The 19,592-nt window shown below is 39.8% G+C and overlaps 1 protein-coding gene across 1 annotated transcript; it reads left to right on the plus strand.

Moving 5' to 3' along the window:
• The first annotated feature begins 3,477 nt into the window (after positions 1–3,477).
• Positions 3,478–18,551, plus strand: malt1 (MALT paracaspase 1). The gene is made up of 17 exons (XM_085426185.1): positions 3,478–3,823; positions 4,859–5,025; positions 5,226–5,347; positions 6,914–7,061; positions 8,987–9,165; positions 9,358–9,454; positions 9,554–9,601; positions 10,713–10,736; positions 10,841–10,885; positions 11,802–12,005; positions 12,321–12,498; positions 13,456–13,527; positions 13,606–13,733; positions 14,152–14,301; positions 15,025–15,182; positions 15,310–15,435; positions 16,582–18,551. The coding sequence occupies exons 1-17, from the start codon at positions 3,675–3,677 to the stop codon at positions 17,071–17,073; spliced, it is 2,487 nt and encodes an 828-aa protein (XP_085282311.1). The 5' UTR covers positions 3,478–3,674; the 3' UTR covers positions 17,074–18,551.
• Positions 18,552–19,592: the final 1,041 nt, after the last annotated feature.

Here is a 19,592-nt window from a genome sequence, read left to right on the forward strand (position 1 = left end):
AACGTTCCAGAACGCTGTACTTGTTCCTCTGCATGAATGCCTTGGGGGATTTTGAGCAGTGTTTCTGGTCGTTGTCTTGTTGAAAGATCCAGCCCCGGCGCAGCTTCAGCTTTGTCACTGATTCTTGGACTTTGGTCTCCAGAATCTGCTGATACTGAGTGGAATCCATGTGTCCCTCAACTTTGACAAGATTCCCAGTCCCTGCACTGGCCACACAGCCCCACAGCATGATGGAACCACCACCATATTTTACTGTAGGTAGCAGGTGTTTTTCTTGGAATGCTGTGTTCTTTTTCCTCCATGCATAACGCCCCTTGTTATGCCCAAATAACTCAATTTTAGTTTCATCAGTCCACAGCACCTTATTCCGCAATGAAGCTGGCTTGTCCAAATGTGCTTTAGCAAACCTCAAGCGGCTCTGTTTGTGCTGTGGGGGGAGAAAAGGCTTCCTCTGAATCACTCTCGCATACAGCATCTCCTTGTGTAAAGTGTGCTGAATGGTTGAACGATGCACAGTGACTCCATCTGCTGCAAGATGATGTTGTAGGTCTTTGGTGCTGGTCTGTGGGTTGACTCTAACTGTTCTCACCATTCGTCGCTTCTGTGTATCCGAGATTTTTCTTGGTCTGCCACTTCGAGCCTTAACTTGAACTGAGCCTGTGGTCTTCCATTTTCTCAATATGTTCCTAACTATGGAAACAGACAGCTTAAATCTCTGAGACAGCTTTCTGTATCCTTCCCCTGAACCATGATGGTGAACAATCTTTGTCTCCAGGTCATTTGAGAGTTGTTTTTGAGACCCCCATGTTGCTACTCTTCAGAGAAAATTAAAAGAGGAGGAAAACTTACAATTGACCCCCTTAAATACTCTTTCTCATTATTGGATTCACCTGTGTATGTAGGTCAGGGGTCACTGAGTTTACCAAGCCAATTTGAGTTCCAGTAATTAGTTCTAAAGGTTTTGGAATCAATAAAATGACAACAGTGCCCAAATTTATGCACCTGCCTGATTTTGTTTAAACAATTATTGCACACTTTCTGTAAATCCAATAAACTTCATTTCACTTCTGAAATATCACTGTGTGTGTCTCCTGTATGATATATTTAACTGACATTTTTTATTGTAACAACCAACGATTTATACAGGAAAATAATGACTATTAACAAGGTTGCCCAAACTTTTGCATCCCACTGTATGTCACAAACAGTTTTGTCAAGGTTTGCTGTGTAGCAGGCAGGGTGTACTACAAACACAAAAGCAAAACTTGAAACTAGAAACACAAAAACTCAAACTAAAACACAAGAAAATAAACCAGGAACTGAGAAATAGGAATTAACTTTTTAAACATAGGCTGCATCTTCCTGAGGGCACATTTGTAGACCGATTACGTCACAGCAACGCGACAAAGGCTGTCTCAATTCGTAGACTCCTCTTAATCCGGCCGACAAATGCGTCCTCATTTTCCCCAGATTTGAAGGATGGGTTGGATGTATCCTTCGTGGCCCACAATATCCAAGTTTTGGGACACAGCTAATGAGAGGATGGGGAACAGGTGGTAACACAGCTGGGACAAATCAGACCTAATGAGACAAGGGGAAGCAAAACCAGACACACTGCACACAGGACAGGGACTATCAAAATAAGACAGAAAACACACGACAGACATGGACTTGACACAGTAACAAACTGCGACATGAGACACGACTGACTGGGGAATGAGAAAAACGTGAAGTCAGAACTAAACCTACACTAAATGTGAGATGCACAGGAACAAAAACCAAGAAATCAGAAAGCGAAAAACTAGAGAGCTACAAATACAGAACCATAAACCAAAAGACTAGTAATGATAAACCGTGATGAAATCAAAAAATTATAATAACACAAAACACTGGGTCACTTACCCAGGACTCTAACAAGTTTAAAGACATCAAAAAAATAACTAAAAATATCAAAAGTATGTGAGGAAATAAGTCCAGGCTTGGGACTGGCACTAGGAGTACACTAACAGCACCATGCAGTCTCATTGCAGTTTGTAAAATAGTCACAACTATAATTTTATTAGTTTGTGTTTCTGTACATTAACTTTTATTCTTTTGTGTGTTCCTCAACATGAATTTCCCAGCATTAAATTTGAACTTTTCATCCCTCCATTCTCCTATATACCGAATCTATTGTATATCTCAAATATTTTCATGCATCATCACTTTTAAAAATATTATTAATGAACAACATGCTGCTTAGTTAAGTTTAGACAGGTTAGTTTTGTCAGGTTTTGTTTTATTATGGTACTGGACTGATTGAACAGCAGCACACACCTGAAAAGATATGCTTCCAGTGGTAAAACAGTGCCACCTTGTGGTGAATACCTTTGTTACAGCTTGCAGGGGGCAATTACAAAAAGTACCTTTAGACAAAACAAAACAAAAAAACAAAAAACCTTTAGACAAAACAGGATTTACAGAGAGCCAGTCTCCATATGAGTATATAGAAGAAAAGCTCTGAGATTCTGTAAGAGGAGACAAGGGGTGTCAAGCCTCTCCTTTGGTCAACTCACAAAACCAGTGCTGACTGCAGGTTAGGGTTAGTCAGTGGTGCTAGTTTATAAGGTGGGGGAAGCCTGCAGTCAGCCGAGACTTAAATGGTCACTTGGATGAGTGATGAGTGAATGTTTTCCCCACTGAAAACACTACGTCCAGATTAACAGAATAATTTTTTTGTGATATAACCTTTTTGTGTACATTGTGTACAACCAGTTTTGACTTGATAATGTCAGTACTGGGTAAAAACTGTTTGAGTCCTCAATGTATCTTTCCAGGAAGTGATGCCTACATAAATGAAAACAGGATTGATCCTTAAAAAAACCTGTTCATTTTCTGTGCCAACCAATAATCTATAGAAAATTTCTAGCTCCTTCACTTTGAGGAGGTCACCGGCTCCCACCTGAGCGGCTGACTGCAATCAAAGAGTGCAAACTGAGCGAGATGACTCACCTCTCCTCAAGTTCCTGTGTCTGTGCCACTTGGTTTGTGATTTTAAGCCTGAGCACTCGTTTAATATACGAGGACGTTGCATGTTAAAAGAAAAGAATATATAGATTAACCTTGATAAATAAGGGTTATTTGGTATATACTAGCTAGTATTAGCAGCGTTTACAGTAAAAAAAACAGTGACGTATTTAACTACACTGAACAAATACCAAATAATCGTGTTGGCTCAGTCAAATGGCGAGTAGAGGGCAGCTACACTCTCTTTGGCATTTGCACAGAGCTAGCTAGTAGGCTATCCTCTTTCGATTAACGCCAAACAAAATTACGAATAGAAAATGAGATATCACACAGGTTAATTTTTGAGTAAGTTACTTGGTTTATCTTAATGGCGTTGAATTAATGAAAGGAGGTAAACTCTGAAAACAGGCCAGAGTTCGGGATTTTCTTTTCGCCTCTCGCTTCACAAGCGTACATGCAGAGACTCCTCTTTACGCATAAGTGGTCTTTGTTAGAAGGAAACCACAACTGAGCTGCACCACGGGGAAAAACCAAGACGACGCTGTAGGCGTGTCTGTCAACTTTATCATTTCTTTCAGGAAGTAGACATATTTTATTTCTCGTGCCATAACTTTTCTTTTGCGTGCGATAGAAACACGTTGATGGTGAGCTTTGGTTGAGGAACTGTCATGTCGGACTCTTTGGAACGGTCCACGAAGATCAACTCGTTGAAGGAGCCGGTTGTGAAGAGGCTGTGTGAGGTGCTGGACAAATCCAGCACTAAAGGATGGCGAAAACTTGGAGAGATTGTTGGCAATGATAGACGGTTTAAAGTCAGGTGGGTTAAACATTACTATTAGTACTTGTACTTAGCAAATGACCAGAAATCATTGCATGCATACACTTAACCACCGGTTTATTTATTAAAGCTAATGGAGACTAATGCGATTAACTTTCATTATAGTTACACTGTTCGGTTTGGTGGTTATTGTCAATTTTATGTTGTGGTTTATATTAAAAAATAAAGGTGTAGAGTATGTAATACAGTAATGCACAATTAACCTGTATATTTTCTGGCATAAATAAATATGTAACTCCAAGTTAATAAAATCAAGAAACCCTCATTGAGAGATTAAATTGGACAAATATTTGTTTTTCCTTACAGCGTCTTCCAGGTTAATGGCAGTTAATGAAACTATCAATCAAAAGTGTAGGGTCCAGTCATTATTTATATGCAGTTTTATTAACAAATAATGATGATGACTAATGTTTGCCTCTGTTTTTTTCATCCTAGCTGTTACTGTACACCTGTAACATTATCATATGATATCACACCTGCCTAATATCACTATTACACCGTGTGTTTGAGTACATATATTCCCCGTACAGTGCAGTCTGCTTATAAGATGAAATATGCATTATTATACCAAAACAGCAGCCAAAACTTAAAAAACAACGTGGCTCAATCAAATAAGTACAAACTAAATAAGCTCAGACAAGTGTAAAATAGCACAAAAGAAGGGAGTTCAGGTAAATAGAGAATCACAAAAACTGAACAGCAAGACATATCAGCTCTTAAATATAACTTATTAAGGAGCTTTGTAATAAGCTTCAACAAATACAAGTGTTACGGTATGACACTAACATCTATCTGTTAGATAAAGTGTTTCACTGATTGTGCACTAAGCAGTGCAGATGGTTTAAAGATTATCATTAATTTGCCTTTCTTTTAAATTTGTGTAAACTTATTCCCTTATCTTTGTCTAACAGTTTCTTATGATCTGAGTTTTCGTGTGTGAAAATGGTAAAGACGAGTTTTACTGTAATACGATTTGAAATATGAAATGCTGACAATCACCTACATGTTTTCCAGCTCGGACGACATGGAGATGTGCTCGCTGAAGGTGCTGGAGCTGGAGGGAAGCCCGAGTCTCATGCTGCTAAGGCTGATGGGAGAGCGAGGCTGCACCACAGGCCATCTGATGGACTACCTCCAAACTTTAGGCAACTCAGAGGCTCTGCAGTGCCTGAAACCGCCAGGTAGAGTAAAACCACATCGATGCTGCTATGTTGTCAATCATGCAGGTTAATCTTCACTTTCTGCATTCTTTTTATTTCTCATCTGAAGCTCACAGTTCATTGTGCTGTTTGGATGAAACTTATAGGCACCACAAAGTTCTGCTGTATACAGTCCATCTAAATCAGTGTAAATTCACAGTAATTATCCTGTACATGTGCAGCCCTCCAGATCCTCATTCAGCCCCAGTCTGTATCCATTATATGTGGCCACAATCTGCGGCTCAGCTGCCATGCTGTGGGCAAGTCTCCAGTACAGTACCAGTGGTTCAAATCTAAGGAAGAGGTGAGTTCCTCTGACGCACACACACACACACACACACACACACACACACACACACACACACACACACACACACACACACTGAATTTTTTCTGACTTTAAATTGAAGTACTTGCGTTAAAACCTCTTTAGCGTTTTTCCACACATTCACTGCAGCCATAACTTTACTAACTTTACTAGAAATGACACAACTGAAATGCATGTGAGATCAAAAATGTCCAACATGGTCTGATCAAACATTAAATGGTGTTTAAACCGACAACTTCCTAGTACAAAGTCCACCTGCATGATCCGGTAAATTCACCACTAGTGAGTCCTGCGGTTGCATTCTCTTCTCAGTCAGGACTTTCCCATAAAACAGAGTATTTCCAATAGTGAGAAGACATGATTACCCTATCATCGATGCAGTAAATAGCACTGTTGTTTCATCATAGTTAATGGGTGATCCTAAATAAGTGGTTAAGAAACTTACCTGAATCTCTTCCTATAGCGCAGGGATGTTTTTTAGTGAGCTGAGCAACTCATAAAGGTGCACAGTTGCAATTGTCTGCATGTGTCAGCGTCAGCATGCATTCAGTCTTGTGACGCCATGCTGAAAGGGATACATAAGTGTTACTCATTCTGACTTGAAGGATGTAACTTTTACATCCTTCATCATCATGTCACTGTTGTATGAAACACTTCCTTCCTTCATCATGGGTGCTCAATCATAGAAAAAGACACATTCAGATGCTGTCGTATTATTAGGAGGAAGGAGCTCATGTCTAAGTTTCTACCCAAAGCTTTGATCTTTTCTAATGAGTTTGTGTTTTGGTTTTAGTTTATTTTCACTCAGTTTACAGAGTGGTTTTGCTCATTGTGTTGTGTAGTTAATGTTTAAATTTCATTAGTGTCAGTGTTGTTTGTGTGTTTTTAATGATTATAAGGAGGCTGTTTGTCAGCCTCTTCAGCCTGATTTCCCTAAATGAACTAACAGACTAAAACTAAGGACATTAGTTTTATAAATACACAATTTTTTTCCAATTTTTTTTCAAGACACTAAATGTAATTTTAGGTAACTGCAAGGTTATTTTAAAAAATATTTTTCCCCAAACTGTTAACTTTGCCTCACGGTCTCTGAAATGCATTTCCTTAAGCAGTACTTCCTGGCAGAAGTCTTTAAGGAAGTCAGGATTTTAAGCAGTGAGTCACAAACTTGAGCTGAAGTACAAAATTAACAAGTTTGGGCTTGAAGTGATCTCAATCAGCACCTTTTTCAAATAGAAACAGTGCTCCTTATGCCCTGCTTGCTCCTGATCTTGTGATGTAAAAGACTTTATCATCCCTTTTTGGATTTCAGCGACTCATAAAGATCATTGACAGTAGAAGATCAAAGAAAGACAAAGCTCACAGGCCCAAGTTGAGAAAAATGCATATACCTTCCAGTTTATTATGTCCATAATGATGACATAATGTTTCCATCATGCAGAGTTTTCAGGCATTAGATAAAATGACTGTGGTGTCGAAATTGTCTCACTTCTGAGCTGGGAACAACCTTGTAAACTAATAAATGTGGTTTTCAAACTTCAGGTTCCAAACAGCTTCTCCCCAGACTTGGTAATAAGTCCAGTCCAGATGAAGGATGCTGGTTTTTACATCTGCAGAGTCAACTGTGGAGATGCCTTTGAGTTCAGCCACTGGGCTCAGGTGGATGTCCTGAATGTCACCTTGTGTTACGGTAAGATTGTGCAGGTTTATATTCAGTAGATCTGTCCAAAAATCATATTCAGTTAAGGTGATGTTTGATGTTACAGCTCTGATTGTATATATATTTCACATCTCTGGGCTTTAGGAGTTGAATTACATCACTGTCTATATGCTGTCCGCTGTGTGGATAGAAGAAATTAAGTTATCAGGTCATGATTCACCTCATGAGCCATGACAAAAACTGAAAGAGACACAGTTTAAATTAAAAGTATTAACTGAAAAGAGGTTATGAGGTCAGTGTTGTCAGCATCTCAGCAGGTGGAGTTAAAATGGTGAGTGTAAGAGCGGGGATTGGGAACTCAAGGGCCGGTGTCCTGCAGGTTTTAGATATCATCCTGGGTCACCACATCTGAATCAAACAATTAGTTCATTACCAGGCCTGTGGAGAACTTCGAGACATGTTGAGGAGGTAATGTAGCCATTTAAATCAGCTGTGTTGGATCGAGGACACATCTAAAACCTGTAGGACACTGGCGCTTGAGACCTGGAGTTCCCCCACGCCTGGTGTCAGGTGTTGTACTATGCAAAACTATATTAAAAGGTTGAAGCAGGCAAAACAAGTAACATAATGCTGGGTAGATAAGAGAGAGAGAGGGATACAGCTCAAATGCTGGAAACTGACCAAGTGCTCCCATTTGCATTGATTGACTCCGCCTACCAAAAAACCTCCAAAAACACATCAACTCTGGCCAAGACAGGAGGGCTGTCATGAGTTCTTACTGTTAGAGAAAGGGCCTTTTTTGTAGAGCCGTTGGTAATCTTATCTCCAGTTAAAGCTAAAACATTGAAGTTTCTTTAGCAGCGTTTGTGAATGGCTTTAGCGTGATGCTGAAGTGATTTTGTAATTCCTGTGGTTAATTGCTGTGGTTATTAGCATAAATGCGCTAAATATTAATTCTGCGCTACAGCTGCTCAGCCAAGAATCTCAAGAATCTAGCGTGTGTGCGAATTAGCGTGGTGTTAAACACTGCACTCTTGTTACATCACAATTGTTACAGATTAGTTATAAGACCAAAAGCTCTTGTCTATTCAATGCAAAGCAGCAGTGATTGACAGTTTGTTGTTATATTGTTTGGATAGCAGGCGAAGTATTTCATAATCCAGAGCCATGCCTGCTGGTACACATCTTGAATGTGTGGTACTAGAGAAGAAGTTTAAGTGTGGAATTTAAATCCTCAAAAAAGGACCAGTGACTGTGATCGTTCTGACCTGATGCCTTGCAGTGTGCGCTAGCTATATACTGTGCACATAGCTAGCACACTTGCAATATTTAATACATATGCTCTTCAGATGTTTGTCTTTTATGAGTTTTTTTTTACTTCCTTCCAGCTACCCTGTGCTCCTGTGCTTGGAATATGAAAATAACATGGATGCTGTGACGAAGATGTGGCCTTATTGCTCAAAGCTAATAAATGGCACACTACAAGCTTTTGTCACTGTAAAATAGCTTTGCCTGATTTGGTTGACTGTTAATAAAAATAACTTTCCCAGCTAACCTATATCCCTCTTTGAGGACAACAACCAACAGTTGCAACCTAATAATGTACTAGTAATTAAATAACATAAAAAACAGTATGCAAAATCTTGCAGTTTACACAGTTAATCAGAAGTTTCTTTCTTGGTGTTGTGTACAAAGGTTTTCTCCAGTATTCCAACATTTTATTCTGACTTTATGTAGATTTTCTCCATTGAAAACAAATGATTCATCACTGAGATATTGTTAGTGTTTGAAGCTCACTGACCTCAGTTTCCTGTTCTTTGTCTGAACAGGACTTGTTTATTTTTGCGGGACCTGAAACTCTGTCACTTTTTCCAGCTCAAATGGGAATCCTTTAACGGATGAAGAATACGTTATGCAGTGCTGTGTGTAATTGTCTTCTTTCCTCACATCATCAGGGCAGAGTTATCACTTTTTAGATGGTCGACAAAAGGTGGTGATCCAGCCTCAGTCCCAGCGGCTACATGTTGGGGAAGATTTGCAGCTGGAATGCGGAGCCGTGGGACGGCCGATTCCTCGATACCAGTGGCACAGAAATGGAGTCCCAATTCCGAATTCTACAAAGAGGAAACTCATGGTGAGAGGATATGGGAAGAAATGTTTTTCTTTTATTGCGTGTTTGTGTGTGTGTGTGTGTGTGTGTGTGTGTGTGTGTGTGTGTGTGTGTGTGTGTGTGTGTGTGTGTGTGTGTGTGTGTGTGTGTGTGTGTGTGTGTGTGTGTGTTTTGAGACATTAAAACTGTTGTGGCATAACTGTGTGTATATTTCAGATTCCTCACGTGATGCAGGAACAACAAGGCAGGTATCGCTGTGAGATCAGCAGCAGCTCTGAGAGAATGTGGACCAATGAAGTTGATGTTGTGATAGGTATGTCACACTTGAAGACATTTTGTTTAAAATTACTATTGAACCAGTTTCATTGTCATCATATTTGAGCGATTATTTGCCTCTGTTCTTAACTGAAAGCACCAAGGATATCAGTCCAGATTTCAGGGGCAATGGAGTGCTCTGAAGGTAGAGTTGAAGGCACTGGTGCATGGTGTTTTAAATTGGGTAACAGTTAGCAGGTGTTAGCTGCATGCGAATGGAAATCACAACTTCATTCAGATTGCATGTGGATCGTGGTCTTGGATTATTCTCACTAATCAGCACAAAACTCACATGCATGCTTTCTGATTGTACTAAAATCAATCCTTCCTGTCATCTTTAATGCATTTCATATTTATCTGTGGTACTTAATGAAGTGATCCAATTCAACCACTCATCGTGTTTCTCTGTCTGTGTGACAGAGCTCGATTGCTGTATGGGGAAAAATGTCTGCAGCACTAAGTTGTGGTTATGTGTCCATTACGTGTGATGATGACTGTTGCAGTCCCACACTCAGCATCCTTTGACTGTTACAAATACTCACAAAGAAACATTTAGACCACCAAATAGTTTCTGTGTATCATTCTGTTGTTTTTTCAATTATTGTGGTTTTTGTGGCTCTGTGGGTCATGCTAATTTTGTACTCTCTACTTCAGTTGTAGAGATTGAGGGGAACTAGGAGTGACATGACACAGTGTTTGCTACTGCGGGAAAAAAAAACAACCTACGAGCTTCCAGCATCATTTAAAAAGTGTTTACTCATTTAAACAAGTTGTTTTTCTGGCCAGATTGGAAGTAAAAAAAAAAAAGAAATCTGTGTAAAAATGTTTCTGAAACACATCATTTAAATCCAGTGGTGTAGTATCCCACTGTGGACCACTATGAGAACAGTTGCAAGCCATTTTAAGTTGAATGCTCAGTCACATTTATTTGAGCTGAATCAGATGCAACAGGGGAAAATATTACTTAAATACTGAAACAATAAATGCTTTTTGCTCACTGTTTCATGCATCTGTTTGCTTCCCCTGAATCTCTGTAGAGTCTATAAATGAAATGTAGACAAAGAGCAGACTGATCATGTGTCCTTGTGCACAAAGAGACGTTAGCAGATTACTTCAGTGTTGGTTTTGGTCTTTTCTTTCTTATTAATTCTGAATATTATTACTATTACTTTTATTACTATTAAGTTTCACCCTTTCATTTAACTAATCAGTTTTGTACGCTAAACTTGAGTGATAATGATATTTTTTTTTCCTAGATGACATTTACGCCATTGGAGAAGGTAAGAGGAACCACGCGCAGCAAGCATAGACATCAAATATTTCTCTTAAACAGCACTTCCTATGTTATGCTTGGCTTTGTGTTGACTTTCTTGTTGTTTTTTAGGTTCCAATGAATTCTTCCTAAACAGTATTCCTGAACAACTTTATGGTGAGTGTCTTTATGCAGGACTGATAGCTGGTGCACAGTTCCTCTACTTTGCATGTGCGATACTACTGCGATCAGTTTCAGTCTCAGTACTTACGCCAACACAAAGATGTGAAACCTTCTTGTAGCACAGTGTTAGCAGCCACACACAAGGACAAAATAACACTTTGCAGCATCATGCACTAAACACCAGAGAATAACACCCACTAAAAAAAGCTACTCACCAAAAAAGGAAAAGCTTCACAAAAGGCTGGCGTGTTTTATGACATCAGCGTGATAATAATGTCACTGTTGTATGAAACACTTCCTTCCTTCCTCCCTCCATTTCTTGGTTATTATGATTCTTATCATCTCTACCTCAGTTTCTAGTTTGTGCAAACAATAAACCACAAATGCTGTGAATGTATGTAAATTTCCCGTTTCTTCTGATGGATGTTTTTCTTGCTCTAACATGTACTGTGCAGCCATGCAAAAAAAATAGGAACTGCCATTGGAAATCATTGTTTATTGTAGTCTAACTGAACAAACGATCCTGTGCAAAACAGTACCAGCAGATTTACTCAAATAAGGACAGGAAAAAAACATGGACTTTGTTGTCATTTACATGATATTAAAAGTAAGCAAAGCAGATGAGTCGTATGTGGGGGAAAAAGGAAAGCCCCTGCGTTATAACACCTTTAAACCGATACTACTTAACGTCATGTTCCAGTGAACTTTGCCTTTGTTCTGATGTTCGCTACACACCTGTAAGGTTTCATAACTGGATTTTGCACCGTTGTCACACATGTCGCTTCCGCCTTCAGTTATTTTCTGTTTCCACTTCACTTTCCAGTTCTGAAACCATGTATGTCATTGATTTTTGGATGGTATTCCTTTTATTACATTCATCATTTTCTCCCTTTCATGTGTTTGATCCCAGCAACTGACAAAGTGGCCCTGCTGATCGGAAACCTGTCTTACCAGAACCACCCGCAGCTTAAAGCTCCAATGGTGGATGTTTATGATCTCACTAACCTCCTGCGGCAGCTAAACTTCAAGGTGGTTTCGCTACTAGACCTCACAGAGTCAGAGATGAGAAATGCTGTAGATGAGTTTCTACTGCTGCTTCACAAAGGAGTCTATGGTACGTTTGCATTTGACTTACCTCTGAGCGGTTTGGGCCATTGTTTCAGCCCAGAAGGTGACAGAAATATACGGATCCCAAAACACAGCATGAAAGAGAAACACTACCATTTTAATCCTTCTAATCTAAGCATAAACAATATTTAGATAAAATAAGAAAATATAAATGAATGCATAGCATTTTCAAGATTATTTATAACTTAACAAATGTTATTCTAATTAAATAAACATTAAATAACAACAGTAAAAAAAGCTGTATGCAACCAGATCTTGTATCTCTCAGCTGCCTGACTGAAATGCCGACTTTCCTCTTTAGGTCTGCTGTACTATGCTGGTCACGGATATGAAAACTATGGAAACAGTTTCATGGTGCCAGTAGATGCTCCAAATCCGTACCGCTCAGCCAACTGTTTGTGTGTGCAGAGCATCCTTAAACTGATGCAGGAAAAGGAGACGGACCTCAATATTTTTCTGCTGGACATGTGCAGGAAGAGGTGAGTGCTAGAGTCATTCAGAAAAAATCAAGAGAACACAGATCATCACTGTATAACACACAGTCAGTTAAACCGCCGGGGTATCCGTCTGTCCTGCTACAAAGCAGGAAACATTGTGAACCCATTTTAGCAGCGTTGGTTCAAATAAAAGTGATACCAGTGGCACTGAGCAGGTAACAAGAAGACATCGCCCCCAAAAGGAAAGGTTGCACAAGTGGCCGTTACTGACCACTGCTATAACTGCATTGAGGCAACAGTTTTGGTGCTATATAAATAAAATTGAACTGAATTGCTCTCTCCTCGTCCCTCCTGACTGATTCTCTCTAGTTTTGGTGTTTGTTAGTGGCATTGTCACTGCTCATACCATGAGATGGTATCTACAGCCCATTCAGGGTGCACAGGTAGTCCACCTTCTCCAGGATGGCACATCTGTATGTGTCATCACAAGAAGGTTTGCTGTGTCTCCCGACACAGTCTCAAGATTGTGGAGGGTGTAGCAGAAGATTCACACCGAGCACATGTGACAAAGTATCTGGAGACACCTTGGTGAACAATATGCCTGTAACATCATCCAACATGATTTGTTTGTATTGGGTCAGTGTTGGTCTGGGGAGGCATATCCTTTGAAGATCAGACCTAAACATGCTAGCCAGCACTACACTGATTGCTGTTTGGTATGGGGATAAAAGACCATGTGTCAAATTAAGCCACGGACTATCCAGGAGCTCTCGATGTCCTGATCCAGGTCTGTGAGAAGATCAAACAGGATGTAATCCGGCATCTCATTACGAGCATGTACGTCGACCTTCAAGACCCAATGTCTGCTTTGAGTGTTCCTCTAATTTTCTTTGAGCACTGCATATATTCTGTTTTCTTTAAGAAAAGGACAGTTAGGAAACTATTGTCTCTCTAGCTTAAAGTTTAGAAAGTATCAAAATTTTACATATTTATTTTCAGGAATATTCACGATGACAGCACTTCAAACGTCGTCCTGAGGGTTACCGCCAACATTGTCTTTGGATATGCTACGTAAGTCCATAAATTAACTTCATACATGGTTTTGGTTTCCCAGATATGAAGTGTTGAATTATTTGTTTGGCTGTTCAGGTGCCAAGATGCAGAGGCCTTTGAGCTGAGCTCCACCGGCTTCACCAACGGTGTGTTTGTCAAGTTTCTGAAGAAGCGCCTGCTGGATGACGAGAAGATCACTGTGGTGCTGGACAGAGTCGCCGAGGGTAAGAAACAACACAAAAGTACAGCATATGCTAACATCAGAGACAATGTAGGAAGCACTTAGTTAAAAGATGATCAGCAGAGCATTTTGAATCCTTTGGCAAAATTTAAATTAAATTGCATTTCAGTTACTGTGTTTCCTGCAGGATGTGTTTCAGCGGTCAGTTTAATGAAAAGAATAAAACAATTTAATTAAACGTATTCTGCTTTCCATTATTCTTCCATGCTTGTTGGCTAATGGAGTTTCCTTCAAGGACCCACAAGTTTATGATCCATTAGCTTTTGTTAAATTAAAAATCCAATGCCTCTCAACTCCCAATGCAATGTTTTTAATCTGATTGCGTTTCAGGTCATGTAAGGATGTTTTGGCTTTTTGTGTTATAATAACTGCAGACTGTCTGATTTATGTTTTGTGCACAGATATGGGCCAGTTTGACGCTACAAAGGGGAAGCAGGCTCTGGAGATCCGCAGCAGTCTGTCGGAGAGGAGAGCGCTGACGGATCCTATTTTGCCCGGAGACAGCGCTGATCTCGCTCATGCCCACAGCCGACAGTGGGCAAAAGCTCACGGTGAGTTTAGTACTAGAGATTTAAAGCATTTTTTTTATATGTTAAAAACCTTATTTGCCTATGGCAGCTCAGAACTGGAGGCTCAGTCAGATTTTTACAAATGGTGAAAAAGTGCTCAGCTTATACTGGTAGAAACTTGGTGAAGGGGCAACAATCAGTAGAGTGAGAGACGCACCCTGTAACAGCCACGGTGCCTCTTCTAGTATTTGCCCCTACAATGGAGAAGTCATTCGCTCTTACTGTTGTAAATCTTGCTTTCACAGTGTCTGAGGGGGACCCAGTTCCTCTAAATATTGTCCCAACCTGTTAGGTTTCTCACTTTAAATGCTGCTTTTTCTTTCGTGCCTGTTTTATTTGTGGCATTTGAGAGAGAAGCAGTGAAAGCATTCAGTATTTTACAAACTAAAGACATTTTTGGTGAATGAGTGATATATATTTGACATATTGTTGTGTTAGTCATTATTTAGTTGTACTAAAAGGACTGTAATGCATATTTAGCATTTTTCTTTCAATTCTTTTAGGCACAAGGGCAATGTAAAAACAAAAAACTATTCACACACACATGATTAATAATAATAAAGCTGTTATTATTAATCTTTGGGACATGGGAGTCAAAGTTTTTCAGTTTTCATTTTAAGTAAATGGTTACAGGTGGACTTTCGGTCAAATGTATGCAAACTTAAATGTATGTGAGTCTAAATTCGTTTCTGTATTTTACTGCAGAACTTCCTGAGAGTATGTGTCTCAACTTTGACTGCGGCGCTCAGATTAAGTTGGGCTTCGCTGCGGAGTTCTCCAATGTGCTCGTGATTTACACTCACATCGTTAAGAAACCTACAGACATGTCCTTCTGTCAAGCACACGTCACTGACTTCTCACAGGTATGCTCTCATGAATCTGAAAGCAGAACATACATTTGTATCTGTCTATCACTAAGCAGTGAAGGAGAAGTTACACCATAAGTGTCTGTAAATATGCAACTTTTTCTGTTTGTGAAAACTCCCTTAGGACCTTGATGTGGATCCTAAATTGATGAATAGAGAAACTCCAGAGGAGACAGGGATCTACCTCCTGTCCAGCAGTCTGCCGCAACACTGTCTCTACACCAGACTCAGCTCACTGCAGAAGCTTAGGGTAAGAATTATAAATATTTACAGTATATCGCTTAGTGTGCTAGATTTCGGAGCTGGACATAACTGGAGGAAATATAGAGTGCTGGATCCAGCTAACATCATGGTTAATTTGAGGTCTGAGACTGGTGAGCTGATCGGAGCGTAGTGGGATGTGTTTCATGGAGTTTTAACTATACTCGCACTTCCCAGGCCACAGTGTGAATGTAACTGGCTTTTTTCTGGTTGATGGATAAGTTGATCTGAGGAGTAGGAATAGATGTGGAGATATTACACAAAGGGTGGAGCAATCCCTAACGTGTGTCTGGATATTAAGCTACCAGCTGTGGAGTGCATTCATGTTACTTGCTGAGGGAATTATATCCTTTCAATCCTGTTGCTGTTTGAATTCAGCTTGAATTTAGTTTGAATGAGTACACATTTGCTATTCTTTCCATCAGAGGTCATCCAAATGAATAACTGTGATGAATGTTTATGGAAAATTAATGATTTCTCCTGACCACCTTCTGCACCACTTAATGGATAGGCAGAGAAGCTTTGTATAACATCTGTAACATCTGCTCCGCTGCTACATCGACATCTGCGGATAATCTTTACTCTTCAGCTATAAAAGATGATGGTTAATGGTCAGGGTCACAACATGTTGATGTCAGAGATCAACGAATGTGAAAATCAAATTTGTTGAAAATCAAATAGGATTTTCACATGTGGATCTTCTAGGAGGCTGTGAGGCATTATTAAATGCTGTATTTGTATAGCACTTTACACATTCAGTCATCCACCCATTCACACACTGGTGATGGCAAGCTACATGTAGCCACAGCCACCCCAGATTATGATTTATTAAGATCTTCTCCTCTTGCTAATCCTCGCTAATCTCTGATCTAATAGATATAGTGATGTTTGCGTGTGTAAAGGAAAAGTCATTAAACTTTTCCTCTTGTATAGATAAACTATTGAATAGTTGACACATAGAAAACTTATAGGATCACTGGAAGTAGGAGGATTTACCTGGTCACCATAAAGTTTATTCACAGTTGTTAAGATGATTTATAATTCAGAAATTATTTGATGTGGTTTCATTTTGTGCTACAACAGCTTTGAGTGTTGATTAATACAACTTTTTGTGTGCTAACACCTCATGCAACAGGAGGAGCTGGTCTTCACCGTGTGCCTTCAGGGAACCTTCACTGCTATGGACGACGATCATCCGATCCACTGGACGAAAAGCGTCAACATTGGAAAGCCGCTGATAGCCCGACTGGATCTCCACCGGGCCATGCGGCGAAACAGCTGCCTGCAGACCTGCCTGATGCCCCACAGTCCATCCCACAGCCCCTGTCACAGCCCTGGACCCGAACACCGCCACCACCTCTATCACGGGTCACACCAGGCCCAGGACTACAACCGCCTCTCCCCGCAGCATCGCTATTTGGACATCGGTGAGCATCTGCAGGGCGCAGTTGGAGGCTGCGGGGATATCTACTATGAAAATCTCAGCCAGTGTCGCTATGACCCACCGTACACCTCCGGTGGGCTTTCGAGCTCACCAGGCAGGCTCAGCATTCCCATAGAGACCACAGACGACATCAACGAGCTGCAGACTGTGTTCATCAACAGTCTGCAGCTACAGCCACAGTGAGACAGAATAGAAGCTTTAAATGTCTGTAGTTCTGAATCTATATTACTGCTGCTCTTGTTGTTACATATTTCAAATGTATATTTTATACATCGGTTGTTTCAGAAAGTGTTATGCTGACCTTTGTAAATCTGTTTTGAGAACTGAAAACATGTATTTGAGTAAACTGACTAATAGGTCCTCATGTAACAGTATTTCAGAGACTTAAAAATAGAGCTGAAACTATTTTTCTTAGCCAGATGCATTTAAACTACAAACTAGGTGGGCATTAAAATAAAAACGGTACATGGTATGCATTTTATCAAATAAACCTGAGAAAAAGAGGTGGTTTACATCCATGTTTGTATTCCTGTATTTATAATTATTACTTATACATTTGTGACTTGGCAGCTTTTTTGGTATTATATATGAAGGTTAAGGGTGGTGCAGTGGTTAGCACTCTTGCCTCACAGCAAAAGTCTTGGGTCTTGGGTTTGAATCCACCAGCTGGATGAGGAATTTGTGTGTATTTTTATGTTCTCTCTGCTTTCACTGTGTAAATATATGAATGGGTTAACTGGTGATATATCATTACAGCCATCAAATACTGGTTCAAAAAGTATAATTCTATAATATTATTTTCCTCTGAATTGTAGAAATAGCATAAATTGGAAATAATCTTATAGTGGATCGCCCTTTCCTTATTTTATCTTACATATATACCATTAAAGTATATATGTAAGATATGGCCCTCATTTATAAAGTGCTTTACAAACCTGAACATTACGGCTAACCCTGGATTTTCCCGTTTGAATGCAACTAGCCAAACAGCGAAGAGCCACTTACTGCTGAAGAGACAGAGTGAAAGTGAACAGTAAATCCTTAACATAAAACTCATTGTTGCAATGGGAGACAGCACAGATGTGATCAACTTAAACTGAATTTTAGTTTTAGTGACCTTATTTTCCTCTGCGTTATCGATTCTGTCACTAGTTTCGGAACCAACCAACCACACGAGACTTTAACCCCTTAGTTATTAAACCTGGCTTCAGTTTCTGAGAGTAGGGCCCAACAGTGCAGCATTTCTTGTCCCCTTTAGTCATGACTTCTAATTAGTATAGATCACTTTATGTAGAGTGCAACACGTGGTTACAATCAAGTAACTTATTAGAATTTAAATCCATCCATCCATTCATTCACTTCCGCATATCCTTTGCTGGAGTGGAGGGGTGCTGGAGCCAGCTGTCATAGGGCGAGAGGCGGGGTACACACTGGACAAGTCGCCAACAGTGCTAACCACCATGCTAACCACCGGGCTGCTCCAAAATATTCATACTTTTGGAGTGGGAGATCGAGTTCATAAGTAACGTTTACAAGGCGTGTGGCAGGTAGTCACTTGAGTATTGTTTTTAATTTGATTGTGTGTGTTACTGGGAAGTCATATAAGGCTGGTTTACTATAAAACTTGGAGCTGAAAATGAGCCTTAAAGTACCTTAAACATATATTAATGACTCATGTTTGTTAATTTCTACTACTGATCTCTAACAATACACCTGAAATAAAAACAATCAAACCAACAAAAAAAAAAAACAACCCCAAAAATTAGTTACCTATGTTTTTCTGTTTATTTTTATTGACTCCCTCAGGATGGCAGCAGAACACCTCTCTGCTGTCAGCCTCTGTCTCTGAGCCCACTGCTCTCGAACTCACTGCCTTACATTATGAGCCCAGCTTACACCCTTCTATAGCAGAGGACTTTTTTTAGCCTCTGTCTTGTCAATGAACCATGAAACTTTCCAAAAGTGTTCCACTCCAGTGCCTTTCCTGGGATTTCTGCCACTGTTCACATTATCACCCCCAAGTTGGTGTTGCTGCTTTAGGCCTTGGCCTGATGCTGAGACATCACTGGCTGAGGGTTCACACAGTCTGCTGCACAGTTGATTGATATTCGCTAATTAAAAGGCAAGCTTTCCCTATTTTTATCTTTTTCTCATTCCTTGACTGTATAATGCCCTGTGTGAAATAGCGCCCTCCTGAATCTCATGTGGTAAATCAGTGGTGAAACATGGCCTAGCACTCCAGGAAGCCTGGCCCAGGCCCAGTTTGCCTCTCTTAATGAATAGAAATAAATTGTTTGACCAATCAGATCAAGCTAAAGTCACACAATCATTTCGATTCACACCAGTCAATTCATTTTATTCACAGAATAGCTACAATCAGAACAGGAAAAAGGGAATTTTCCACCTACTAAACTAGATTTAAAGAAATTGTTTTTTTGTATGTCTCTCTGCCTTTGCCAATTTTTAGTTTTTAGTATATTGTGCTTAAAGAATTTGTCTTCATCATATTCTCATATATATTGTTGGAGCTGTTCACACACAGTGAACACTGAAAGTGAACATTTCAACATGATCTGAATGCATTAGGAACAAAATTACAGCAACTGATCTGATGTCCACAACAAGGGACAGAAGATAGAAAATAAATAAATTATAGTTTTGAACAAAAAAAAAAGGTACTTCAAGTTTCTTTCAACCACAAT

This window comes from Rhamphochromis longiceps, linkage group LG12 (assembly GCF_057381845.1).
Source record: "Rhamphochromis longiceps isolate RC_006_pf linkage group LG12, R_longiceps_female_GT1.1, whole genome shotgun sequence".
NCBI lineage: Eukaryota > Metazoa > Chordata > Actinopteri > Cichliformes > Cichlidae > Rhamphochromis > Rhamphochromis longiceps.